General features: G+C 56.3%; 7 protein-coding genes and 1 non-coding gene across 8 annotated transcripts; 3 read left to right on the top strand and 5 right to left on the bottom strand.

Annotated features, from left to right (window-relative positions):
* Positions 1-68: 68 nt before the first annotated feature.
* On the bottom strand, positions 69-1,455 carry CHGG_06402 (uncharacterized protein; the record flags this gene model as incomplete). Its single annotated transcript, XM_001222496.1, has 5 exons — positions 69-302; positions 360-743; positions 798-1,081; positions 1,236-1,254; positions 1,417-1,455. 5 exons carry the CDS (start codon positions 1,453-1,455, stop codon positions 69-71), a joined length of 960 nt encoding a protein of 319 aa, XP_001222497.1.
* A 996-nt stretch (positions 1,456-2,451) lies between these two features.
* Positions 2,452-5,213, bottom strand: CHGG_06401 (uncharacterized protein; the record flags this gene model as incomplete). The annotated part of the gene is made up of 2 exons (XM_001222495.1): positions 2,452-4,886; positions 5,000-5,213. 2 exons carry the CDS (start codon positions 5,211-5,213, stop codon positions 2,452-2,454), a joined length of 2,649 nt encoding a protein of 882 aa, XP_001222496.1.
* Positions 5,214-6,962: 1,749 nt separating this feature from the next.
* Positions 6,963-7,850, bottom strand: CHGG_06400 (Cu/Zn superoxide dismutase; the record flags this gene model as incomplete). The annotated part of the gene is made up of 5 exons (XM_001222494.1): positions 6,963-6,985; positions 7,044-7,140; positions 7,200-7,351; positions 7,426-7,605; positions 7,838-7,850. The coding sequence occupies 5 exons, from the start codon at positions 7,848-7,850 to the stop codon at positions 6,963-6,965; spliced, it is 465 nt and encodes a 154-aa protein (XP_001222495.1).
* Positions 7,851-9,687: 1,837 nt separating this feature from the next.
* On the top strand, positions 9,688-15,080 carry CHGG_06399 (uncharacterized protein; the record flags this gene model as incomplete). Its single annotated transcript, XM_001222493.1, has 2 exons — positions 9,688-13,404; positions 13,458-15,080. The coding sequence occupies 2 exons, from the start codon at positions 9,688-9,690 to the stop codon at positions 15,078-15,080; spliced, it is 5,340 nt and encodes a 1,779-aa protein (XP_001222494.1).
* A 653-nt stretch (positions 15,081-15,733) lies between these two features.
* On the bottom strand, positions 15,734-15,804 carry CHGG_11368. Its single transcript has one exon. It is a non-coding gene; the product is annotated as a tRNA-Gly (tRNA).
* A 1,534-nt stretch (positions 15,805-17,338) lies between these two features.
* On the bottom strand, positions 17,339-19,089 carry CHGG_06398 (uncharacterized protein; the record flags this gene model as incomplete). The annotated part of the gene is made up of 3 exons (XM_001222492.1): positions 17,339-18,448; positions 18,534-18,703; positions 18,783-19,089. The coding sequence occupies 3 exons, from the start codon at positions 19,087-19,089 to the stop codon at positions 17,339-17,341; spliced, it is 1,587 nt and encodes a 528-aa protein (XP_001222493.1).
* A 431-nt stretch (positions 19,090-19,520) lies between these two features.
* CHGG_06397 (uncharacterized protein) lies at positions 19,521-21,595 on the top strand (the record flags this gene model as incomplete). The annotated part of the gene is made up of 4 exons (XM_001222491.1): positions 19,521-19,721; positions 20,338-20,840; positions 20,925-20,929; positions 21,402-21,595. 4 exons carry the CDS (start codon positions 19,521-19,523, stop codon positions 21,593-21,595), a joined length of 903 nt encoding a protein of 300 aa, XP_001222492.1.
* Positions 21,596-22,707: 1,112 nt separating this feature from the next.
* On the top strand, positions 22,708-24,966 carry CHGG_06396 (uncharacterized protein; the record flags this gene model as incomplete). The annotated part of the gene is made up of 2 exons (XM_001222490.1): positions 22,708-24,540; positions 24,646-24,966. 2 exons carry the CDS (start codon positions 22,708-22,710, stop codon positions 24,964-24,966), a joined length of 2,154 nt encoding a protein of 717 aa, XP_001222491.1.
* Positions 24,967-26,059: the final 1,093 nt, after the last annotated feature.

The following is a 26,059-nucleotide window of genomic DNA, read 5'->3' as shown; positions in this document are numbered from 1 at the left end:
AAGAAGTCCGTCTCAGTCTAGAGTCGTCATAACGTCCATTACCCCATCCTCCTCCTCCCAGTGACAATTTACTGCAGCTTGGCCTTGATGATGCCCTTGAGGGTGACGGCGTCGGCCGCGAACTTGCTGATGCCCTCACGGAGCTTCTCGACGGCCATCTGGTCCTCGTTGAAGTCGAAGCGGAAGTTGGCCTCCTCGTTGAGGTACGTCTTCTTCTCGATGTCGAGCGAGCTGGCGGCCGAGGCGTCGAGCTTCTTGGGGACGGCCTCGCTGGAGTTCATGAGCTCCTCGAGCAGGTTGGGCTGTTGACGGGAAATTAGCACGATAAAACTCTGACCAGTTCAAGGCATTGAACTTACGGAGATGGTCAGGTAGTCGCAGCCAGCGAGCTCAGTGATCTCGCCGGTGTTGCGGAAAGAGGCGCCCATGACGATGGTCTTGTAGCCGTACTTCTTGTAGTAGTTGAAGATGCTCTTGACGCTGGCGACACCCGGGTCCTCCTCCTTGGCGTACTCCTTCTTGTTGGCCGCCTTGAACCAGTCGAGGATACGGCCGACGAAAGGAGAGATGAGGAAGGCACCGGCCTCAGCGGCGGCAATAGCCTGGGGAAGCGAGAACATGAGGGTCAGGTTGCAGTTGATGCCGTGGTCCCGCTGCAGGATCTCGGCGGCCTTGATACCCTCCCATGTCGAGGCAATCTTGATCAGGACACGGTCCTTGCTGATGCCCTCCTTCTCGTAGAGCTGTCCAGAAGGTCAGCAATATCAAATGGCGGCGATTGGAGAGAGGAATCATACCTTGATGATGTGGAGTGCCTTGTCGACCGAAGCCTTTGTGCTAAAAGAGAAAGCGGCATCGACCTCAGTGGAGACCTTGCCGGGGATGATCTCAAGGATCTTCTTGCCAAACTGGACAAGGAGGTTGTCAAGAGCGGAGTCGACCTGCTCGGTGATGGAGCCGCCCTCAGACTTGGCCTGGGCAACCGCAGCGTCCAGGAGCGCGGCGTACTCGGGCTTCTTCGTCGCGGCGAGGATCAGGGACGGGTTGGTGGTGGCATCCTGAGGCTTGTACTTGCCGATGGCTGTGAGATTGTGAGTATACTGTCGTCGATAAAAATACGGCTCGCAGAAAAGCGCGGTGGCGCCGGGTTGAGGGTCACTAACAGACGAAGTCACCTAAACGTGTTGGGTTAGCGAGGGGTTTTCAACCACGGCTGGTCCAAGGGATGGACTTACCAGAGTCACTGACAACAACCTATGGTCAGGCAGCACAGTCAGCAAAGTATTCTCGCAACGTAAATTAAACAAACCGCGACTTCGGGCTCAAACCGCCATGTCGCCCCGCTGATAGTGCCTTGGGAATCAAGAGCTTTCTCCCCAACGAGGGGTTTGGTGGGGTAACTGTAACTGAACTTACAGTGCCAGTGGCCTTGAGCTGCTCGAGAGAGTTGGACATGATGGGCAATGTGAATCAAAGCAATTGGGTATAAAAAAGAGGAAGCTTTGGTGATAGGTATCGAAACGCAACGACCAAAGGGAATTTTTCGAGGTTGCAAGTTTGCTATTGTAGGTTGCTGGGAAGAGTGGGATGTTTGGGGACTGGCGGATAATATCTCTCTCGCCTTCCCTGAGACGTGGGGCAGGCTCGTCATAGGTTCCTCCCCCCCATTTGCCCATTTGTTCCCTCAACTTTGCCCCTCCATCCTCGCCGCCCATTCCCGCCGCCGGCAGCGGGCCCCAACACTTTTTTGAAACCCTGAAACGGTTGGATCAAGGGATGTCCCTTGGCATTTCGTCCAATTGTTGACCGGCCGAACTCCAAAGAAACAAAGCCAGCCCTGAGCTCAAGTGTGTTCCAGGCAGGGAAGGTCCCGCCATCGTGACGCCTTGACACCGTACGAGTCAAAGCCCGGTCCTCCCCCAAGACAACCGCATCACTTAAACCCCCCGCACTGTCCGATCCACCTCCGAACACTCCGCCGATCCCGGGTCTCAAAAACCCATACTTCGTGCTCCAGCCTCTTACTCAGTCGAGCGCGCCAACCAGCCTTCTACGGCGAAGCGTGCGGCATCCCACGGCATGATTGGGCAATGGGGCCGGGTCCACCAACCCCCAAATAGCCGGGAGAAGGCGTGCCCACCCAGTGCCACCAGCGACTCCGCGCCGCGGAGAACGTCCTTTGTCACGCATTACGTATCAGAAGTTGCGCGTGCTTGATAAAGCTGATGGGAGAAGAGGTCATGAGACCCAGACCGCAAACCGGTGCCTTTTTATTCTGCCAGTATACTCGAACCATCCCCGACCACGGGATGTGTATGTAGTGTAGATAAACCATGTGAATGTGCAGCCGAACCAGCCCGCCGTTTTCCGATTCCGGTTTCCGAACCCCCGCCCCGAACGCGCTTTTTACGATGCGAGATATACTCCCCTGGGCCACGAACGCCCTGCCATTTAGTCTTCGGTGATATCGCCGTACTCCCAGATACCCCGACGACCCTCCTTTGCCTCGGCCTCGGCCTCCCGCAGGCTCTTGAGCACGGGCTCAAAGACCTTGCTGCGCTCCCACGCCTTCAGCTTCCGCGCGACTAGGGCGTGGCCGTCCAGGACAACTTGGCGGTTGATCGACTCGGTGCTAGCGCCTTCGGGCTTGCGGTCGTACAGGGTGACGTAGGTCACGCCCTCCTTGCTGTCGACGTAGTCGAAGCAGGCCACCAGCTGCTTGCCCTCGGTGAGCTCGTAGAGGTAGTTGATGGCGTCGCTGAGGTAGTCGGGGGACGCCGGGAGCTGCGCGAACGACAGCTGGGTGTCGACGGCCTGCGGCTTCAGCTTTTGGACCGTGAACTGGGCCTGGCTGAGCGGCCGGAGCTTCGACCACGGCTGCTTCTCTGAGTTGCCGTAGTCGATGTACACGACCTCGGCCACCTTAGCGGCGCGGTCGTTGGAGCGGATGCGCGCTCTGTACCACTCGCCGTCCTCTGTAAACTGGGCGGCTACGTAGTCACCAGCCTTCGGGGCGTCCTTGATGGTGGCGCTATTTGTGGGGTTGATGTGGAACTGCCGGAACTGGTCCATCAAGGACTCCAACGCGTCTGTGCCTTTCCCGATCTCCTGGACCTTGATCCGGCCGTTCGCATCAATGTTTGTGATGATGACATTTCGGTAATCCTCTGGCTTCTTCTCGATAGTGACCGAAACATCTGCCGCAGGTTCGCCAGCTGCGGCCTCCGCTTCTTGCTCGGCGTCTTGCGACGGGTCCCAATCCTGCCATAGCCCCTTTCTCGCCTCCTTTGCACGATCTTGCGCGGCCAGAAGCTCGGGGGCGTTACCCGACTTCTCAGCCGAGTACTTGTGAACAGAAGCCAGGCCCTCTTCGACAAGAATCTTGGCGAAACTTTCCCGGTTCACAAATAGGTCACCAATGAAGCCGCCAACCTTGTCAATGTCATGGACGTCAATCTCACAATCCCTTTGGTTGCAGCGCTTGTTGGCCAGGTCCAAAGCCTCCTGCCCAAAAGGCTCCCCCTTATCCTGAGGGGTCCGCCCGGAGCGAGGAGCACGAATGCCAGCGAGTACTAGTGTGAGCTTAGCTTCCTCACGGGGCACCAGGATAGTGAAGCGAGATCCAGATTTGCAGAAATCGACGATACCCGCGACCTTGCGCTGCCTGGAGAGGGTAGAAAGCTGAATCTTCGCCTTCTGGACGCTCTCCGACATGTCGACGTATTGCTTGACTTTGGGTGCTTTGCCAGACCACATCCCCTTCTTCTCCTCCTTAGCCGTCTCCTGAGCTGCAAGCAGCTCGTCATAGTTAGACGCCCTATCGGTGTCGTCTTTCCGGTGCCTGATTACGGAGCAGTAGCCTTCCTGGACGAGTTGCAGCCCGATGTTTTTACCATTTTGGGTAATGGTAGCGACCTCGCGGGCCTCGAAGTCGTCGCTGGCCGGCTTGGTGCCATCGACTGAGATGCGGACGTGTTTTCCAATAAGCTTCTTCCGCAGGAACTCCTTCGCCTCGTCCCTGAACGGCGCCTCAGAGGACTCTCCGGCACGGGGCCCGCGGACACTGCTCAAGCTGATCCTCTTCTCGGCACCGGCCTTATTGCGGACGATGATGGTATCGGCGCCAATGATTTTGGTGACGGTCGCATCATGTTCCTTGCTATCGGTAGTCTTGGCGACAAAGCCCTTGTGCAAACGACGACGAGCACCTTGAGCATCCTTCTCGGCGGCACGGAGGGAAGCCATGTCGGCGCCGAGCATGGTGGAGTGGAAGTCATTGCACCGAGCGAGACCCTCCTTTAGAAGGAACTCGGCAATGTTTCCGCGAGGGTGAATAACGGCGCCAACGAGCTGGCCCTGAGGGCTGGCGCCCACGATCTTGATCTGGACCGGGCGTTGGAGAAGGCGTTGCTCGACAAAGTTGCGGGCCTCATTACCAAATTCTTCTGCGGGCTGTGTCTGCCCGTTCGACTGGTTGACACGCTCGGTCGAGGGGGTACGGATACCAGCCATGAGTGTCATGACCTGCCAGTGCTTCTTCTCTTCAAGGAGCAAGCGGACGAGAAGCCTGTCGCCGCTAATGACACGCTCGACGATGCCGTCTACTGTCTTGCCCTTCCATTTGTTCATAAACTCGGGGCCACCCAGGTCGTTCTGGACCTCGATAAAACCGCCGGAACCAGCATGCAGCCCCTTGGATTCATCCTTAGCTGCTGTCTCGAGACTCCGTAGGTTGTCGATCTTGGCGAGAACGTCCTCGGACTCTTCTTTCCGTCCAGCATCTTCTCTGACCTTGAGCCAACCAGCACTGACTGCTGCCTCTGGAAGCTCAGTGCCATCCTGGAGCAAGGCAGTTCCGTATTCCCGACCAGAGTTGGGGATGGTGTCTGGAGCGTGGGTAAGCATTAGATGTCTAGGCGAAACAGCAAACATTCAATGAGCTTGTACTGTGCATCGCGGCGTGTCGAGAGCAAGCAAGCGTGATGGGAGTATAACTTACACGAAACGCTGAACTTGACTGGTTTCCCAACGGCCAGGGCCCTCAAGAACTCGCGTGACTGAAAAGCATACGGCTCATCGCCGTCCTTGCTCAGGCGAGGGGCGGAGACATAAGCAAGCGAGAGTGTCCGTTCGGCCGCAGGGTTGTTGGGGCTAGTGAGCACGAGGGTGTCTCCGCTGAGCACCGACTTGACGTTGGCAATGAATGATGACATGGTGGTAATCGGTGGTGGTTGAAAATGGGAAAGAGATGTGCAGCGTCCGGAGACCGCCTCTGTCACAATCGGTTAGCTCAACTCCACACCGCCGTTGTCTTCGTTCCCGCCAGCAGAAGAGATGTGGCTTCTAAGGCTGGGTAGGAAGGCCTTCATGTCGAGAAAAAAAAAGAGGGGGCAAAGTCGAGGCTCAGAACCGGAGGATTCTCTCTCTTCAAACAACACATCACATGCGAAGACCGGGCCTCTCTGATCAGTATTCTCGAGTTCTTGGCTCATAATACCATCGTTGTTCGGTGAAGACACTCCCAAAACCAAGCCCGCACTAGAAAGAACCATATGAACGGTATTCTTACCTGAGTAATGTAGGAGATGGTAACAGAAGGGAGGGTGTAGGAAGATGGTGAAGCTGTTGAGAAGAGTCAAGAGCCCGGGTTCATCTCGTGCGGGTTCAAAAGGAACCTCAGGCGAGCAATTGGCCTTTTTGACAGCTTTCAAGATGAATTTGGATTGGTTCGTAGGGGACTGTGGGGAAGAGCTTCACTCTTGGGGAAACTGTCCAAGGACAACCTAACAGAGGGGTTTTCCCCACTGGGCATCAGGCCAGAACCTGCACTGTGAGTTTCGCCCCACATGAGGTCCGGTTCTCCATCATCGATGGAAGGGCCCAGAGTACCCAGGTCCCTCTCACCAAGCCACGCCCCCCCAGCTAGCGTACTTGATTTCACCAACTAAGCCTAAACCGGCCGACCCCTTGCTCGTGCAATGTTTAGCGTCTCTCCCTTCGTCGTTTCACCATCGATTTGAGGGTATTTCAAACTTCGTTATTTTTCTTTCCCAAAAAGCTAAAAAGATACTTATACAATCTAGCTCGAATCATTCCAAACTAGCTACTCCCGCTAGTTGAGACGATGTATTTTGCGTTGAGGATGGACTTTTGGCACTGAAAAGTAATTTCTTAACTTGATTGTCTGGCCTTTTACACTAACAGATCTTGCTTTAAGCTTTCCTTGGCTGTGGCTATGTTGAGGGGTGAGATGGGGGGTGGGTTTATTGATGAGGGACCTGGAGGCACAGCACCGATGGATTGCCCAACAGTCCTATTTCAGGCGCCAGAGCATAAAACAGACTTTGATCAGTTGGTCATGGTATTTATTGAATTGCAGGTATGTAAGTACGGCCACCGGCTTGTATTTCAAGACGATCTCTGATGCGCAGTCTGATACAAACATAAAGTTTCAAACATGACTCGGCAGGAGTCGGCAATGCCCCGCAATGCGGAAGCTCGCAGAACGAAGCCCAAACACCGTGTGAGATACCTCACTTACCTAGGATAAAAACACCCTTGATTCCGGGGAAAGACATGTAAATATCCTACAAATGAATGGTGCCTGCCATTTTAGCATCTTAACAAGTTACAGATCAACGAGATGATAGTCCTTTTATCGCACTGTGGAGTCCCTTGTCGAGGACAGCTACCCCGCACATTCCGTCATCCACTCCAAATCAGTGGCAAGGTTCTCAACGAGGGATGAACATCGAATTGGAGTCGAGATGGTCCAAAACTTCCATTCGGGAAGTGTAATGTTCTCTTTTTTACTAAATAGTTTGGTTCGGGATATTTGGGAAATGCCATAGGCCGTAAGAGAGCCTCTGCCAAGTTCCCGCATGCTTTTATCTTTTTAGCACACTCGAGCTCTTCCTAGAAATTATTTCTTGGGACTATCAGACGAGAGCTTATATAGCCATCTACTGCGAGATGCCAATGACACCTGATATCGTTAGTTAGCAGCCGGTTTTCAGTATAGGCAAAGGTAACTGGTATCTTACCGCAGGCAGGGCGGGGGCCGGCGTTGCCGGTCTTGAGGGATTCCTCGTTGCCCCCCTTACCGAGGTCGTCAGTGCCAGCGTGGACAACGACAGTGCGCTGGTTGATGTTAGTACTTGATCCTCCGCATGCCACTTTGTTTGGGACATAGGACATACGCCAATGACGCTCTCGGGGCCAATGATCTTGATGTGCTTGTCGGTCACGGTGCCCTTCGAGTTGCCCTGAGCGTCTGTCTCGATGTTGCCGAGGTCACCAACATGACGGTTCTCGTCAACCGGGGCGCCGTGGGTCTTGCCGTGGGGGTTGACTGTGGAAAGGCTTAGCATTAGTCCACGTCCAAACAAAGGAGCCAACAACTTAGGGACTGCTAGGGGAACATACAATGCGGGCCAGCCGAGGTGCAGCCGTTGGTGTTGTCGCCAAAGGTGTGGATGTGCATGCCACGCTTGGCGTTGGCGTCATGGCCAGTGATGTCCCAGGTGACAGTGGTAGGGGAGGACTCGGACTCCTGCTCGAAGATGATGGAGCCAGTGACCTTCGAGTCACCACGGACGACAGCGACTGAAGATGCGCAGGTTAGCATTGGTTTCATTTGGTGACCCAGTGTTCAATCATCTCTGCATTTACATGCAAGGTACCAATGCCTAGCGTGTCCATGTGATGATAAAGTGCCCATCAAGGTTGCAAGTTGAAGCTGATTGAGCTCGCAACCCCTCCCATCCTAGACGCAGCTCTCCCGAGTCCCGGGTGGGTGCCGTGGATGGCGGGGTAATGCAAGAAGCTTTGGACTTACCAGCCTTGACCATTGTAGCGGTATTGTGAGTTGAGATTGGATTTGAATGGGTATAGCCGGGTTGATTTGGTACGAAGAATTGTCGAGATGGCGAGCGAGGTATTTGGCAGAGCGGAGTGGAAATGTTTGGGAAGAGCTGCTGATAAAGCTTCTCCTATGGCCCTCGGAGTCCCGAGGGCCACTCGCTGTTAGGAGGTGGGGCAGGAACTACCTCGTATGAGCGAAAGATTCGCCGGACGGCCGAGCTCGATGACCCCGCACTGGATAATGCCGTCATCGCAACCCCATGCCGTCATGAAGAGCGTGGCATCAGGGACAGAGAAGAAAAAGCGAAACCGCCATGTCTCGCTGGCTCGTATAGCATTCCTTTGACAGGGTTGCGGTGTAAGCTATCAATACCCGTCCGAACGATTTTATATGTTCCTCGGTTAGGATGTCTATCTGAACGACCGGACCCACTCCTCAAGAAACCATCCTGGTATTGATAGGTATGGATATGCTTCCATTCTACTGTGCAGGATGCTGGGTATGATAGGTCATGGGCCGACGATTGGTTTTTGTCGGATAAGATTGTGCCTTATTCTATCGTGGATACCGTTTTCCGGCGTTCCTTGGAGTCTTTCCTGATCGTGACTTTAGTCCTCTTCGCGCAATCATCAATGTCGTAAACCTCTTCCGTAAATCGTGTTCTGTCTCTTCTGGGCTGTAATGGGCAAGTCATGCGGGAGTTCTTGAGCGACCTCGATCATAATCTAGTACAGTGGATTGTTACTGTGTATACACGGTACAGATTACACAAAAACCAACCAACAGACATGAGTGGAAGTTGCTGCAGGTTGCCTGATCCGAGGGCTTCGGGTCGCCAACAACCAGCGCTCGGGCCGTCTCGGAGGACGGAATAAGCCTTCTCATCGAGGACTCTACAACGGAATGGCCTCGGTCTGACGACTTTCGGAGAAAAGTAGGAATCTATCAAACCCTCCGACTTTCTTTTTGTTTGTTGTTTCATCCCGTTTAAAAGGGACAGACCCCACTGACAAGCTCCCCGTGCTCGAGCCGTGCTGCCTTACCGTGCTGCCGTGTCGCCGTGCTGCCCTGTCACCCTGTCGGTCGCCCTGTTCGGTTGGCGCCTTGGCTGTTTCTGCCTTCATGCTGCTGTGTCGTGCTGTTTGGCCAGGGTGGCTCTAGCGCGCGGGGCCCCAGCAGAGCACCCCCAGTTCGCCTTGCCCCAGTCAAGATGTGGCTTGGCCGCCACCACTGAGGTTGGGCTTTCCCACCCGTCGAGTATCGAGGCTCGAAATTGCAGCAAAACCAACAGCAGCCTCGATGATTAATTACCAAGACGAGTCTATCTGGTTTAAATTATAGCTTCGCCTCTTTGGCGCTTTCACGAGCAGCCCAGGTGTCCGATACATTGAAATACGAAATTTGTCCGAGAAGTCCCGTCAAAGAGACATCCATCCTTCAGGTCCTCATAGGGCCTGAAACAAGGCGTTACTTGGGTCCATTCGTGCTCCACCTCGACCCTGCAACAGCAACACCCACACCCATCCTCGCTTCCACTTTCAACGGCGAAAACCGGCCCCATGTCTTGAAAGGCCTTGGAGCAAGCACACAACGTGTTCATTGTATTCATTGTCTCGGCGAAGGGTTGCGCATGAGGCGAGCGATTGATTTTTGTGCTGTCTCGGTCCCACGCGACCCCATCCCCGGCGCGGCGACTTTCCAACTCCCACGGTCCCGGTCTTGATCGACAACTTCAACTACACCCCGCGCGCCCTATCGCAGCCTTCGTGAAGCGCCTCCTGCAGAGCACGGTTCTTTGCACCCCCAACCCCAGCCAGAGCGATATGTCATTTCGTAGCGATGAGTCGCGTCGTTACGGCCATGTGCCGCCAGCGCAATATCCCGTCGCCCCTCCCCCGCAGGAGCCCGCCGGATATCCCGCGCGACGCCCTAGTTTCAACAGTGGCGACGACGCCAACTTCTTCGACCAGCCTGCTGCCCGACCGCAGCAACTCTATACAGCGACAAATTCTGGGAGGGCCGACGAGGAACTCTTCATAACCAGCCCCACCGCCGAGCACCAGTCTGCCGGGAACCGAGCGAGCTACATCCCGCAGAATGCTGCAGCAGCCAGCTATCAACGGCAATACCATGTTCAAGCTCCACCGCCGCCGCCGTCACATTCCACATATAACCCCCAGGCCTTCGCCCGTTCGCAGTCGGCCTCACTGCCATACCACCCCGCCCAGAACTTGAGGCACACGCCGTCGAGCCCGACATATGCCGCGCCTCCAACCAACTACACGCCACAGGCGTACAATCCGGCAGCATATGCGAACACCAACGCGGCACTCCCCCAAAGACATTCCACCGTTGCTGGGTACAACAATTACGGCTACGGCAACTACAACACGCCCCCCGTCCCCCATGTGTCCACGGCCTACGTCGCTCCCCCGTCTTCAACTTACGGCGGGTCGCAACCTTCGTCGGCGACGACCCCTTCGGCTCCGCAACGCTATGAGCCAGCATTGCATAGTCCGCAATATGCGCCATCCGCAGCGCAACCCCCGGTGGCGCCACAATACGAACCGTCTTACTCCACAGGTTATGGCGCCCAACAGTACTCGGGATCGTCATATGCCAGCAATGGTGTCACGGCCGCACCGAGCTCGCATGTGCCGTATCCTGTGCATTCCCAGATTCCCGTTGGCCCTAATTACTCGCCTGACCCGAATTCTTTCTCGAACCGGGTGTCTCGATCTGGTTCGCAGCCATCGCCGATACCATCCCCTCCGAGCCGCACGCAAGCCTCTCCCCAAATTTCCAGACATCCCACGAATGCGCCGCTTCCTAGTCGCCCCATGGACGACTTGCCAGAGGAGCCAGACTGGAGAGTTAACGGTGGCGGCGAAGATGATTTCCAAGTGACGCAAGACAACCTGATCCAAGATATCGTCTCGGATTTGGGGGTGTCCCCGCACAGCCAACGTCCCCAGCCCTCCAACGGCACCGTATCGGATGATATTTTGGGCAAGACCCAGCGGTACAACTCGACCTCATCGAGAACTACCTCCGACACCGGTGTGAACCGGTACCCTTCTAATGCGTCTTCCGCCATGAATAACACCGCAGCTTCGACCAACACCACCTATACTTGGGATTCTGAGGAAAGCGATCCCGAGGGTGCAGCCGGTCTGCTAGCCATGCAGGACGATATGGACGATCGAAGATTCGGCGGGATAACCTTCCCCGCATACATGGAGCCACTCGCTCCGCCACCGCAGCAGCTTCAGCAGCAAGCCCAGCAACCACCGCAGCAACCACCGCAGCAACTACCGCCGCCTCCGCCCCAGCAACCACCTCAGCAGCAACTCCAACAGCACTCTCAAACCCCCTCTCCACTCCCCCCACCCCCGGAGGAGCAGCAAGGCACAGACAGTGATTACGGTGGAACGATGGACCTTGCTATGTACGGAGGTGGGTATGCCGGAAACCTGCATTACGGCAACGAGCTCGGTTCTCCACCCACAACCGCCCACAGTCAAGACGGCCCTCGTCCGCTGCCGACGCCTCAGGGCCAAGGCGCCGAGCATCCTCCATTCTCCGATGTGTCGGTCGATTATGGTGGCACTGGTGGCCTCCTCCCGCCTCAATCTCATCGTCTTAGCTTTGATGACGGCGATGAGCGAGTGTCTCTCCATTCGCGACATAGCGGAAGCGATTCTCCTTCCAAAGAGGACTACCCCTATGACCAAATGTTTTGGCACCCTGGCCTTTCCAACCGCCCATTGCCTGCCATCCCTCCCCAAACCCCAGACGGCAACTCCCATCTGTCCCCCCAACCCTCGGTCAGGTCTAACTATCAACACAACCACTCCCTGAGCGCAGACTCGAGACTCCCATACCCTCCCGATACCCCCGAGACCCACCATGAGCAGATCGTCAGCCAGCAGCAGCAAGTCGAGAGGTCAATATCGCTCTCGAGTCACAGCAACACACCCCCGATTCAGGCACCGGCCCGGTCCCGAACAGACGCTGCTGAGGAGCGCAGGCGAGCGATGAAACACATGTCGCAGCCGCAAGCACAAGCTTACCAGCAGGGAGCAACGGCACCCTACGAGGGTTACGAAACAGGGACACCGTCGTCAATGGCCGCCTACGACATGATCACACTACCCACCGGCAGGAGAAAGAAGTTTGTGCCTTCGAAACTCACAGCTGCGGACATCAAGCGTTGCGCAGAGCCCTGGGCTCTCAGTGGCATTACCTACTGGGTCCGAGAGATGGCAGAGGGTGAACCGGATCTGAAAAGGAAGACGATAGAGGAAGGTGTCCTCAAGCTCTTCTGCGCCAAAGTTCCGACAATGAACGTCGCCGACGCGGAACTGCTGAGCGCCAGGGTGGTTGACTCCATGTTCTCAGCCGGTATCTTGATTCCCGAGGAAGAATGGGTCAAGTTCGGGACGGGGCAGCTTTCAGGTGTGTTGTGGCAGCTCACCGGCTCCGGGTGTTTTGCGCCCAAGTTGCACGAGGATGAGGGTCTCGCGCCCAGGCTGCACGACAACGGCATCCCTGTGAGATGCTACTCGCACCACTGTGGCAGGACGCTCAAGAAGGCGAACCTAGACAACATGATGTCTGAGGAGGACGTCGTGGTTTTGGATTGGGCTACCTTTCATGGCGTCACCAAAGATGACATCAAATCGAAGCATAAGAAGGAAGTCGAACGGCAAAACGTGCTGCACGAGATCGTCACGGGTGAGGAAGACTACATGGGTCAGCTCGATGTGCTCCGACTGCTGTACCGCGACTGGCTTCGGGCTTGGCAACCCCCCATCATTGCGGCGAATCGGATGGATAAATTCCTCGACGCGGTATTTGGCAGGGTGGATGCTGTCCAGCAAATCAACAAGGAGCACCTGCTCGCTCAGCTTAAATATCGGCAACAGGAGCAAGGCCCCTGGATCGTCGGGTTCAGCGACCTGTTCAGAGAGTGGATTCGGAAAGCCAGGCCAATCTACGTCGAGTACTGCTCATCGTTCCCCTATGCCTCGTATCTTGTTAGGAAAGAGGCCTCGCGAAACCTGCTCTTCCGCCAGTTTCTCGATGTTGTCCGCGATCACAAACGGTCTAAGCGTTTGGAATGGACCACGTTCGTGAAGGCACCCATCACCAGGCTTCAGAGATACGGCCTCCTTCTCGAGACGGTTAAGAAGAATATGCTAGAGGAGAGTGAGGAGAAAACTAACCTGGAGAGGGCTTTGGATGAGATCAAGAAGGTCACGCATGAGTGCGATGAGAAGGTGGCCGAGATGACGAGGAAGGTCGAGCTGCTCGAGCTGCAATCTATGCTGGTCCTGCGGCCCGGTTTCCAGTCTGTTCTGAACCTCGATCACCTTGGGCGAGAGCTGCTCAAGCAGGGCGACCTTCAGCGGCAGGGTTCGAAAGGTGTCCGCTGGGTCGACACACATGCCTTACTTTTTGACCACTACTTCATTCTATCCAAGGCCGTTCCCTCGAAGGACGGGAGAAGCGATAAGAAATACGACGTTTCCAAGGAGGTACGTTACCAACACGCGGGTCGGTTTTTCAATGATACTGACTTGGAATCTAGCCAATTCCCATGCCACTGCTCTTCCTCGAGAGTTTAAATGATGACCCTGTTGCAAAACAGAAGAGCCTGACAGCTCCCTTGACAAGGACTACGGCCACGACTGGCTCGGGGACACAACTCAATAAGGTGGCCTCTAACGGGGGCGAGCGGCCCGGACTTGAGCACACGGCAACCGGCTCTTCTATAGCGTCGCTCAACACGGTATCCCGGCTCACATCGGCGGGTGCGGACGACGGAAAGATTATCTATCCATTCAGGATCAAGCATCTCGGTCACGAGATTTATACGCTCTATGCATCGTCGGCTCAAGAACGCGCCACTTGGTGTTCGGCCATCATTGAAGCCAAAACTAGGCATGCCAGAGCGCTCCACGCCCAAAATGCCGAGCCATTCCGCCTGCGCGTTATTTCAGACTGTGCTTTTGCGTACGATTCGGCGTCGCTGCTAGGAAGGCAACCCAGCGTGTCCATCAGAGGTACACCTTTGGACAGAGCGATCCGAGAGATGGAGCAGATTCATGGACCAGGGAGGGGCCCGCCGCCGGTCTCGCGGGCGACGGTGAACTGCGCCTGCGCTTTCACGTCGTTCGGAAAGTCGCTCATCGCCATCGGAACCGACTATGGTGTCTACATATCCGAAGTCTCGAACGCTCGGGGATGGGTGAGGTCCGTCCAGATCAGCAAGGTCACGCAGATTGCCGTCCTGGAGGAATTCTCTGTCTGTCTCCTGATCGCAGACCGGTCGTTGATATCGTACCCGCTCGACGTGATTGCGCCAGTTTCTAACTTCGCTGCACCATCACACGACAATCCGCGCCGGGCGCCACAGCGTCTTGCCAAGGACGTGGCATTTTTCGCTACGGCCCGTATGAAGGACCGGATGCTTTTGTTCTACAAGCGCAAGGAGGGTATGCACAACACCTTCAAAGTGCTCGAGCCGGTGTTCCAGAAGGCGACAGAGAAACGATCCCGCCTCTTCAGTAGCCGCCGAGCCGGTGCTGGGGCGACCGAGTCCTTCCGGGACTACGACGCCTTCTACATCCCGACCGACTGCTTCTCGCTGAACCTCTTCCAGAACTACATCGCGGTGGCGACGTCCAAGGGCTTCGAACTACTCACGCTAGACAAGAAAGTTACGCAGTCGATCCCGCGCGACCTCAACCAACCCGCCATCGCCAACATCGCGTCGCGCATCAAGGAGCCGCACCCGCTCGGCATGTTCAAGCTCAACGACCAAGAGTTTTTGCTCACGTACGACGACTGTGCCGTCTACGTCGACAAGCACGGTGAGATCAGCCGCACCCTCATCATGGAGTACTCGGGCAAGCAGCGCAAGGCCAAGGCCGCCACCATGTTCGGCCAGTACCTGTTGCTCTTCAACGACGACTATGTCGAGGTGCGCAACGCTGAGAACGGCCGCCTCCGCCAGATCATCGCCGGCCGCGACGTCCGCTGCCTGGACTATGGCTTCCGTGGCCCGACCGGCTCGGGGGCCCAGGCGGGGCTGCAGCCCCCAGCTCAGCAGGACTCGAAGGGCACGGTGAAGATCTGCATGAGCCATCCGGAGATTCCGGGCGGGCAGATCGTGCTGGAGATGTTGCTGAATGATGGGCATGCGGAGTAGGTTGGTGGAGGAGGAGGATCGGAGCAAAATAGGGATGGGGTTGGGGTAGGATGGGGCTGGATGAGATGAGATGAGATGGGTGATGGATGATGGTGATGTTATTATGATGACAATGACAATAACGGGTGGCAGAGCGGTTAATTTAGGTTTGGTGGCGGTAGTGCTGTGCTGGTGGCAGTCCTCGTCGATTTGCGGGATTCGGAGAGCTGGGCTGAGCGGATGGAGGTTTTGCTTGGAAAGTCGATTGAAGCAAACGGTGGCTGGTCAACGTGAAGCGGGGCAGCTTGGGTTTTGGTCTTGTCGTATTTCTTTCATATCTTTTTGCCCTGCTTATTCCATGGACTGTCTGTCCGTTCACTCGGGTGGGTGCTGGAGGATAGGGCGCTTGGCTTTTTGATACGGTGATTTTATATTTTCTCTTCTTCGACTTAAACTATCTGGCCCGTTGATGGTGTTTGTTACTTTGGCAAGGCGTTTTGGCTTGCGAGTGGCCAGATGGCCGATATCATGAGATTTGGGGCAGATCATGACCTCTGTCTTCATTCATCACAAACCGAATGTCTTTTTAAGTGAACTTGGTGAAAGATGACTACTCTCTCTCGTGATGTGAGGCAAAAATGTTGCGATTCTTTGGAGGGACCGAGAAAAGATAATGCGTCAGCCGCGAATCGAACGCGGGGCCCATCGATGGCAACGATGGATTTTACCACTAAACCACTGACGCCGTTGTGGTATTTGATGGAAAGGAAGATACCTAAAGAGAGTTTATCTAAGCGAGTTCCGTTCTGGCGCAGCTTTCTTAGTTAATCGGGAAGTCGAAAAGTCGAACACATAACCCCATGTCTTCGTTGACAATGTTCCTACATGTCCGGCCTGGTGGTGGTGTCGTTATTGCATATGAACATTGTGTGGTACGTGTACGAGTGGGAAAATGAGGACGGTTGCCGAGTAGATCGATGGATGACGGAACAACGACAACTCCTAAAACAATGTATGTTTGGTTGGTAAAAGCTTACAATTCACTTCGCTGAGCAGTGAGTACATGGCCCAGCGGTCAACTTCTGTTTTTGGAGACTGCAATGATGCTATATAATTGTCGGGGATAAAAGTTTGGATAAATCTAGGCTGGAAGCTGGAAATCTGAAGCTGGTCGATGAAGTATCCGTTAAAAGTATCCCCAGCAAAGTTGAGTACTCGCCTTTTCTTTTGATGCACACTCATTTCCCTGTACCGTGTTGTCCTCCATGCTGCCTGTTCGAAGTGAAAGAACGGCTGGATGACGTAGCCCTATGTTAAGTGATGCCACTCATGTGTGCCGGCACGACGACGAGAGTAAGTGCAAGGGAAGGAGCTTTCCGGCAGAGCTTAAGGTAGTCATTCACTTGAAACTGATGGGACGAAGAAAACGTGCAGGTCAAACGCCAGACATATCATATCAAAAACGCCACGTTGGCGTCAACTGGCAACAGGTGGTCGGATGGCCTTGGGGCATAAGAGGGACCCGCCATTCCTGTCAATCAATCCCAACTTCTCCTCTTACACAATCCGCATGCGGGGCGTAGCACCCCAAACGTCAACGGTACGGACTCTCATCATCAGCTTGGGGAGGTATCATCAAAATAGGTTAATCCACTTTGCTTCCCTTCCCCGATAAAAGCAAGGAACCGCTCATCCCTTCCTTCGTGGTGCGAGGGACCTCGATGCGGAGCGGGTGTCCATCATCCCCTTCCTTCCTTCCTTCCCAACCCGCCTCTCCAAACAAGATAGAAGAGAACTAATCGATCCCGACAGAGTGCTTATCTTAGGTAGCACGCTCTGACAAGTGGGATGCCGGGGGCATGATATCGAGACTACATGGAAGGTCCAATGACATGAACAAAATGCACTAAAGGATGACGCGACTGCGGGAACCGTGATGATCAGACAGCGTGGTGTAAGCCCAGCGGTAGTCGCTCCCACGGCCCCCAGTGTTTTGGGAGCGCGCGCCCTGTGGTAAAATGATAACCTCGCGTGCTGAGTTCCCTTTCAAAGCTGACAGATTGCGGGCACTGGGGGTTTACAGGCCTCAAGTGGGGAGACTCGACTTGGTTTTGAGTAGCAGAGTTATTGGATTGCCGTGGTTTATGTGCGCCTTGCCCAAGGAGTCATTGGGCAGAGCTGACGATGCCGGGCAACGGAGCCAAGGGGAGAGCCAAGTAGTTACTCCAGGAACAACCTAGCCTGGGAGTGAAGTTATTCAAACTATATATCCCCCAGCCCTAATCATCATCCCAATGCCTCCGACTAATAATAATCGGCCTCGCCGGATCCCACGGCCCATAAATCTCATTCTTATACTTCTGCAGCCCAATCAGCCACCAGCTACACCCGCCCATAGCCAGGGCAGCAATCAGGCAGCCCACCACCATGCCCAACAGGCCTTTCTTCCACGGCCAGCCGCGCTCGTCACCCAGGATCATGCCGACACCCGCGCCCGCGCCCAGCACGAGTAGCACCGTCAGCACCACGTGGTAGCGCCAGCTGCGGCGGCGCGCGTACTGGCGGAAGACGGGGAACAGGCCAAACACCTCGATGCTGAACAGCGTCAGGCTGAACACCTGGCCCGTGCTCGGCAGTCGGCTGGCCAGCACGGTGGACGCCATCAGCGCCGCGTTGGTCGACAGCGACGCTACTGGCATCTGTTTGTTGCTGCCGTGTGTGCTTGTTGTTGTTGTTGTTGTGGTGGTGGTGGTGGTGGTGGCGGCGGGGGCGCTGCCGGCGCGGCCGCCGCCCGAGTAGTCAAAGAAGAAGACGTTGAGGGCGAGCAGCCAGAAGGACATGGCCCAGATGCTGTCGGAGGAGGTGGAGCGTGTGAGGGACTTGAGGATCGGGGACAGGCCGAGCAGCGTGAAGTAGATAAGGATGGCGGATTTGATGGTGCTGAGGCGGACGTAGGCGCGCCCGTTGCGGGCGATTGGGGACGGGGTGGGTTCCCCGTGGTCCGTTCCGTCTGGACCGAAGCGTGTGGTCGTAGCGGTGGTAGTGGGGCTGTTGGCGGCGCTCGCTTGCGAGGCGATTGAGTTGATGGAGCTGGCGGAGCGGGAGTGGGCGTGGGCTGGGACGAGGAGGCCGCTGTTGTAGGTGTTACCGCCTAGCGGGTGGGGGATTCGTTGCATGTGGGCATGGTCTTGGAGGAGGTTCGAGGTCGAGCTCGCGGCGGAGGGGAAGTTCGATGCGCTTGAGATGCTCACGGTACTGGCGTTGAACATCGGTTGGTCCAGCCCCATCGAGTCCTGCCGCCTAGGTGGGCGGAATTCCTTGGACGCTCGCCTATCTCGTATCATCCGCGCCCTGGCATCCTCATCCTCATCCCCAGACCCGCCCGGCGACTACTTGTGTGACCCACCAGTCCCACAGCAGCCAGCCGAGGAAGGTCGCAAAGCTGCTCCACCCGACCACAGACACGGGACTGACGCGCTCCTGAAAGATACCGACGAAGCATACGACAAAGATGATGACGGAGCAGACATGCTGTACGATGACGGTCGAGTCGGCAACTAAGGGCCAAAAATCGTAGGGTCGAACCCGGGGGTTGCGCTGGAGGTTCTCGAGAAAGGTAGCTTGGTCGGTGTAGTTATCGGGGTCTGTTTAGATCACGAAGATAGTTGTATGAGCGTCACGTCCTCGTTAGGGAAGGGCAGGGGAGACTGGGGTAGTGCCTACACGACTGCTTCACCCAGAGCAGCTTCTGGAAACGTTTGCGCCTTCTGCTCCGACTCCGAGCGGTGTCCTTATGCCTAGTGCGCCCGGGTCGTGTATCGGTTCCAGAACCATTTCCCCCGCTGTCGAACCCTCCGAGATGGCGCGGAGGGGAGAAGGAGGCATAGGCGTCTTCGGGAGACAAATGCGACGGGTCGGAACGGTGCAGCTTGGGGCCAGCTGGCACGGTAGAAGATCGGACTAACGGCGGGAATGGCGTCTCGAAATCAGCGGGAATGGCCGACTGATGGAGACCCGACGGAGGGGCCATGGATCAGAGCGGATGGTCCATCTGCATACCGAAGTATGGAAAATGATTTGGAAATGGCGGGCGCACGGATACAGCCGTCCACCTGGGAGACTTGAGGCTTGAAACTGGTGATTTGTGGTGTGTGTGGCTCTCAGCTGCCCCCCCTGAACGTGCATTCCTGGCAAAGAACAAGCTTTGACGAACGCCCGGGCCATCCCTTAGCGTTGTGGAGTCCGTGGGATTCTGCTCCGCCACATGTCAGGGGACCAGGAACTCTGTCTCAAATCGCACCCCAATTCGGAAACAGCCGAGCTTCACATCGGAGGTATTGGAGGCCGCACCGGAGACAGCCCCGAGGTGAGGACGAGCTCCTTCGGTACCTGGTTCGGTGATCAACAGCAGTCGTACGAAAGCAACGGCAATCCAATTAATCCCTCAGCAGGAAGGAAACCATGTTGAGTGGAACAAATGGCCCCAGCCTTGCCCGGCGTGACGCATTCAGCGGGGGGAGAACACCGGTGACACCTCCCCTCAGACCTCCCCATTTGTCGCACAACATCCGATTTTTGTGGAAGAGGAACTCGGCAACACGAAAGATTGTCGGCTTCCCACGTGCTCGCTCGACGTGGGCTATCGGTGACAAACAAATGCTGGTGTTTAAGTTTGGTGCGCATTACTTCACTTCGTATCCGACTCGAAACGTGCTTGGAGCCGAGTAAAACTAGTAGAGCAGTTGGTGCCGGAACCCACCATTCGAGGAAGGTGAAGCAATCCGGGAGTGGGGAAGCTGCGCCTCATGTTCTAGACCCGCCGACACACTTTGGGGGTTTATCGTGATTGATGAGCTTAGCCCAGCCCAGGCACGAGTTGCCGTTTACGCCTATTCTTCCAGGGTTGTTTTGGACTCAGGCACGAGACTATAAGACCCCGTTCCCATCAGCTCCTCGTTTCTTTGTTTCCAACATTGCCTGTGTTACCGACGTTTGACATGCATTTCTTAGACACGCTCAATCAGCAGCACTGCACGAGACTCACTGATCTGGTTCTGAAGCTGTCACGGTGCAATTATCCGTCTGGCGCTTGATTCTCCTGCCACCTCGTTATTCCACATCTCCGCGGCAAACCCCCGCCGCCCCCATTGCCCAACATCCATTTTCCTGGTTCGCTTTCTTCGCCCCCAGATTTTACCTCCTACTGAATTCCGCATTCCCACTGTCACTGCCGGCCTTGCATAGAACAGCGACTACTATTACACTACCTATCATGAAGCCGATAGCGCTCTGCCTCGCGTTCAGCGCTGCGCAATTCGCCGTCTGCGCCCCTGTCCCCAGGGATTCGATGGACAGCAGAGATAGAATCTCGGATAGGGAACATGATGCGACACCCTCTAGTGCCTGGCTGGTCGACAACGACCACCAGGGCGGCGCCCCAGCACCAAACGGAGAGAACCCCCAAATGCTGCCTCGGCCGAAGACCCATCAACTCAGCCTTCTCCGTCCGCTTGCTAGGCACAGGATGCCCAATGGAGAGACACATAGAGATCCAGAGAACGATGTCATGCGTTTGCCCCACCATGTCCATGACGAGCATGAGCATGGCCATGATCATTTCGGACCCCCAGATCTGAATAGTGTTGGTCCGCCTCAACCTGGCATGCCGTGCTACCAAGGCCAGGCTTCCCACGACCGCAATGATATGCTCATCGTCTACCTGGCCGCCGCCTTCATGGTAGTGGTTGTCGTTATGGAAGCGTGGGGGGGTGCCTTTAGGAGGTGAGTTTCCGCCCATCGGCTCTGTCCCAGTCGTCAAACGCCTGAGGTATAGCCACTAACTGACGATTGATTCAATCCCTACAGGCAAGGTGCGATTCGACTCGATGAAGGTACTAGCTGGCCGTCAGCCTCGCTTCGAGCAGACCCAAACGACCACGACAGGTCACTGGACGAAAAACGTTCCGTGTGAAACGGTAAATAAGTGCGGCACTGGACCGACGTGACACAAACTTTTGGCAGAGCAACTCCATCCTGTCCCACTGGGCGAGCCCACATGAGGCGTCTATCACTCCACTGGGGAGTCATCGGGAATGGATTTTCTGATTCAAGGTTCTTTGGTTATGGCTGGGGGTGGTGGCATTCTGCATGCAGCGATACGTGGCAGCTCCGGGGGCATCTTCTGGGATCAGAGCTCAGGAGATGATCAGGCAACTTGGATGGATGGCAATACTGGAGAGTGCGGCCTCGCAGCTCTATCCCGGTTGTCCGCGCATCGGGGAGTTGGACACGACTCAAGTTTCTCTGAACTAATAAATGAATTAACTCGAATATTTTGTACAGCGCTCGCTTCCCACCGGCAGTGGAGCATCAGATGCCAAGATCACTTGAAGATGAGACGAACGGGTTCCCACTGGGCCCTCAAATACGAGCTCGCCGATGGAAGCTCTCGGACCTTTTCCGGGACAAGCCTGCGACTCGATGATGTGGCCCATTGGGGTTCTGCTTACACAGTATTTCTTTTGACAGCCCTGTAGACTTCTTGGGGAAACCAACAAACAGGAAATGTCCAACACGACTTTTTAAGACGAGGCAACTGGGCAACTGAGCAACTGGGCAATGTATGGTGATACCAAACGGCCTTGTCCGACTCCCTCTTTGGCACGGAATGTTTGCAAGATATAACTACCTAGTGACACGGTCCAACCCAAGTCCGGAAATGTCCAAGTCGCTCGCCACCGCAGCAGTCAGGAAGTCCGTGGCTCCTGCAAACAACGGCGAATAGGGCTGACTGGACATCTCATCGGCTCCGCATTCTCGGACACGGGACCGGTAATTTATGGGGTCGTCGCGGGGCGGTAAGTGTGCCAAGCAGAGTCCATCCCATATCGGGATGCCAAGATGAAGAGCTCAGCCTGGCCATCTCGGCCTTCGCGATGTTGGCGGCGGGAAAAAACGTGGCGAGCGTGGGAACGGGGAAAGAGAGTGTGGCTGATGAACGGGTCAAAGCAAAAGGCAACTTTGTTGGGCTTGTCATGGTTGGTTCCCCGGACCAAGCCGATGGGCCAGCCTCGCGGCGTGGACCGTTAACCCCGTTCCTTCCCTGGCAAACCAGAGCAAGCAAGAGCACGAGACAGCCGTCGGCAAGCGCCGCCAGCGTTTTCTCCAAGCAGCTCCAAACATGCAACCCCATCTTGGCCTATGACAGGCAGCAGCGGAAATGTTAGATTGCCCTCGGGCCCACCTTCCACTCACGTTTCATGACACCGCATGAGAACAACGCCTCATGCAGCTCCAGCTTCTCAGCCCCAATCACGGCACAGGAGCAAGCCTTCTACACCGTACTACTATTAGTGGTAGTTCATTTCCAGAGCTTGCTCGACAACCCTTAAAAAGACCACGGGTTTCCTGCTCGAGAGAGCCCTGAGCTCACAAAACTCGTTTTTTCGTGGCCCCTTGCATCGTCTGGATCCCCCACTTTTGTGTGTGCCCTCTTGACTACTGCTTGGCTCTCTTAAGAAATCTCGGTGAGCTCCCGAGCTTGCGTGAAGCCTCACCCCGCAATTGGTCGGCAAAACATCACATCGTCATCAACATCAATACAGGCCACGAACCATAAACCTTGACGCGAAATACTGAATACTCGGATATGTCGCTACAGGTTGATGACGGTGGCCGTCGTGGTCGCTCACGTTCGCCTGGACGGCGCGGGGAAGATGAGGACCGCGACAGGAGCCGTGTCCGCGCCTCGCCTAATGTTGTCGACGTGCCGTACCCGAGCTCCGTTGTCGACGTCCCGCGAGATCCGACATCCACTGCATATGAATATGAACGCTTGTCAAAATGGCCGACGGCTGCCGAGCCTGATGCGGGGTACCACCCGCGACGCGCACCGCCAGTTGATGATCGCGATGATCCCTACGCTCAGGCGCGGCGTGAAGTCGAGTACCGCTACGACTCTGACCGGCGACGTGACCGAGACAGTGGCTCGGACCGCGAAAAGGGGCGCCAGCGCAGCGATTCAAACCGCGACTCTGCCCGCCAGCGGCCGGAGCTCTTCCTCCCTTCCAAGTATGCCGCCCATATCAAGACGGTAGAGCCACCGTCGCCCCGCCAATCACGCGATTCCTTCAGCGGCAGGGAGCGAGAGTCCAGCAAGGAGCGCGAGCGCCGCCGTAAGAAGGAGAAGAAAGAGAAACTGGAGAACGACCTAGCTTACGGCAAACTCCCCGGGCCCCCCAAGTACGAGGCCCCGTCTTCTCCCCGCCCCGACGTCTACGCGCCGCAACAGCCCCCCCCGGAGATCTACACGGCGCAACCTCCCCGCCCGGATAGCTACGCCGGATATGCGCAGCCGAAACCGTGGGAGTATGCCAAACCGCCGGAGGAGCCCCGGTATAGCGCCACGCATCTAGACGTTCTCGGCCCAAGTGGACGTCCCTGCCGTTCCTCGAGCCCGGGCCCGGGCCCGTCGTCGCCGATCAAGTCGGCCATGAAGCGCGACCGGTCGCCCCAACCCCCGACGGCCCGCATGTCGAGCTTGACGGTCAACACCCCTCACCACTCCGCCTCGCTCTCCGTCTCGGCCGCGCCGGCATCTCCGCTCCTAGAAGCCTACCACGGGACGTGGCAATCCATGTCCCCCATGCCCTCACCAATGCTCATGGCCGGTGGGAATCCGCAGATCCTCGACGCGCTCTCCCCCATCGGCTCAGATGACGAGCGCGCGGGCGAGAAGCGGCGCGCCCGTCGCGCCCGGTTTGCGGACCCCGCGGACGATGCGGCACGGCTCGCCAAGGCGCTCAAGGGCGAGCGCCGGGCACCGGAAACGGAGCCCCTGATTGAGATCCTGCCCGGGCTCACGCACGAGCAGATTATGGACCTGCGGGCTGAGTACAAGCGGCTGGTCAAGACGGGCTCGGAGCGCAAGGGCGTCAACATTGCCAAGCACATCCGGGCGCGGCTGAAGGACGAGGACTCGAACTTGATGAAAGCGTGCTACGCGACGGCGCTGGGCCGGTGGGAGTCGGAGGCGTACTGGGCCAACTTCTGGTACCACGGCGACAAGACACGGCGCGAGTTGTTGATCGAATCCCTGACGGGGCGAACCAACGACGAAATCCGACGCATCAAGGAGGGGTTCAGTGACAAGAAGTACAGCAACAGCCTGAGCAAGTGCATGCGCACGGAGCTGAAGGAGGACAAGTTCAAAAAGGCCATCCTGATGGTGTTGGACGAGCAGCGCATGGAGGAGGAAGACGTCTACGGCCACCCGATGCGCATCGACTACGACCTGGTCGACGACGACGTGCGCCAGCTGCACCACGCCGTCCGCAGCGAAAAGGGCGGTGAGACCCTCATGCTCACCATCGCCATCCAGCGCAGCGATTCGCACCTGCGGGAGGTGCTGCGCGAGTACAAGGAGAAGTACAAGGGGGCCAACTTTGCCAAAGACGCGCTGAAGAAGAGCGGGAACCTAGTGGTAAGCACCAGCAACCCCTTTACCAACCTCACCCTTCCCCTCCCAACACCCAAATCTTTCCCCCTCCCAACCCAACAACAACATACTCACACCAACCCCCAACAGGGCGAAGTCCTCGCGCACATCCTCAACGGCGTCATCAACAAGCCCGTGCGCGACGCGATGCTGCTGCACCACGCGCTGACGGCGTCGCGGCGCGACGAGCTGCGGCGCGAGCTGCTCATCTCGCGCCTCGTGCGCTACCACTGGGACGCCGCCCACATGGCCGCCGTCAAGCGCGCCTTCCGCGAGCAGTACGGCCGCGACCTGCAGGACGCCGTCCGCGACGCCACCAAGGGCGAGTGGGGCGAGTTCTGTGTCCAGCTGTGTGTGGCGCGCATGCCCGATGATGTGCGGAGGGTGGAGAGGGTGGATATTCATCGGTAGGGAGTCTGGGGGGTTGTTTCTGGAAGGGGTGAGGGTTCATTTCTTGGAATGGAAATTCCGGTTTGAGTTATCGGGACGAGATTTGGGTTGTTGGGTGATTGGTGGCCAGTGGAGGGCTGGTTGGATTTCTCGTGGTTGGTGGCTCAAGGGGCCGATATTGGGTGGCTGAGCTTCGTTCTTCTCGTTCAATCGTGGGACATGTTGGATGAATGATATATGTGTATGGCTGATATCCAGTTGATGATGGGCACGATACAGATACGATGTCAATAGCAGGGTTTTGGATCTCTTTTGTCGCTGTTAGGTTTGACTGGGTTTTGATGTCCCATCCTCCCTCTCGTGTTACACACGTCGGACTGGCACCAGATTATACTCCGTTTGGCTGTCCTAAAGAGCCGCCCAATCATGGCATGACATCACACACAGTAGAGCTCCGTTGCAGTTGTCTAATCTCCGTTATCAAATCCCTTCCTTTACCCAGGCAAGCCAGGCATACGCTACACCGGTCTCTCCACACAAATTACCTCCAGGTTTTAAAGCTTTTGAAACGCATTGCCAATCGAACGTGCCACAAAAGCCCACCCTCGCCGCTGACTGAGCAGGGAGGGAGCCAGCCCGCCGCCGGCCCGCGCGCGAATCCCCATCATCGGTGCGCGCGGGACGCGTAAAAACCCCAACTCTGTCCTTCGCTCGGAGATGAAACGATGCCCTACGGCTGCGCTGCCACGGCGGAATGCGATCCGCCCGCTCAAACCCTCACCCCGTGTCCCCACCCCGCCTTCCCCCCCGCGGATCTATTGAGCCCGTTTGATAAGGCAGCCAGAAGCCGGGGCAAGGGGGGGGGAGGGGCCGGAAAGGATTGTAAATTGTGTTTGTGTATTATTCATCTCTCTTACGTTATAGAAAATAAATAATATATAGGAATTTGTGTATTGGTTTCTCCGGTCCACGCCTCTGGGTGTCGTCTCGGTTCTCTATCTCTCTTGTTTTTACTTCTTTTTAGTTTATATTAAACTTATAGTTATACTATTGTTCCTTATCTCTTTCGCCCTGACCCTCCCCTACTAGTCTCTATATCATTCGTGCTCACCAC

The sequence above is a fragment of the Chaetomium globosum genome, genomic scaffold, assembly GCF_000143365.1.
Source record: "Chaetomium globosum CBS 148.51 scaffold_3 genomic scaffold, whole genome shotgun sequence".
NCBI classification, from domain to species: Eukaryota; Fungi; Ascomycota; class Sordariomycetes; order Sordariales; family Chaetomiaceae; genus Chaetomium; species Chaetomium globosum.
This window is presented reverse-complemented; position numbering and strand designations above follow the sequence as displayed.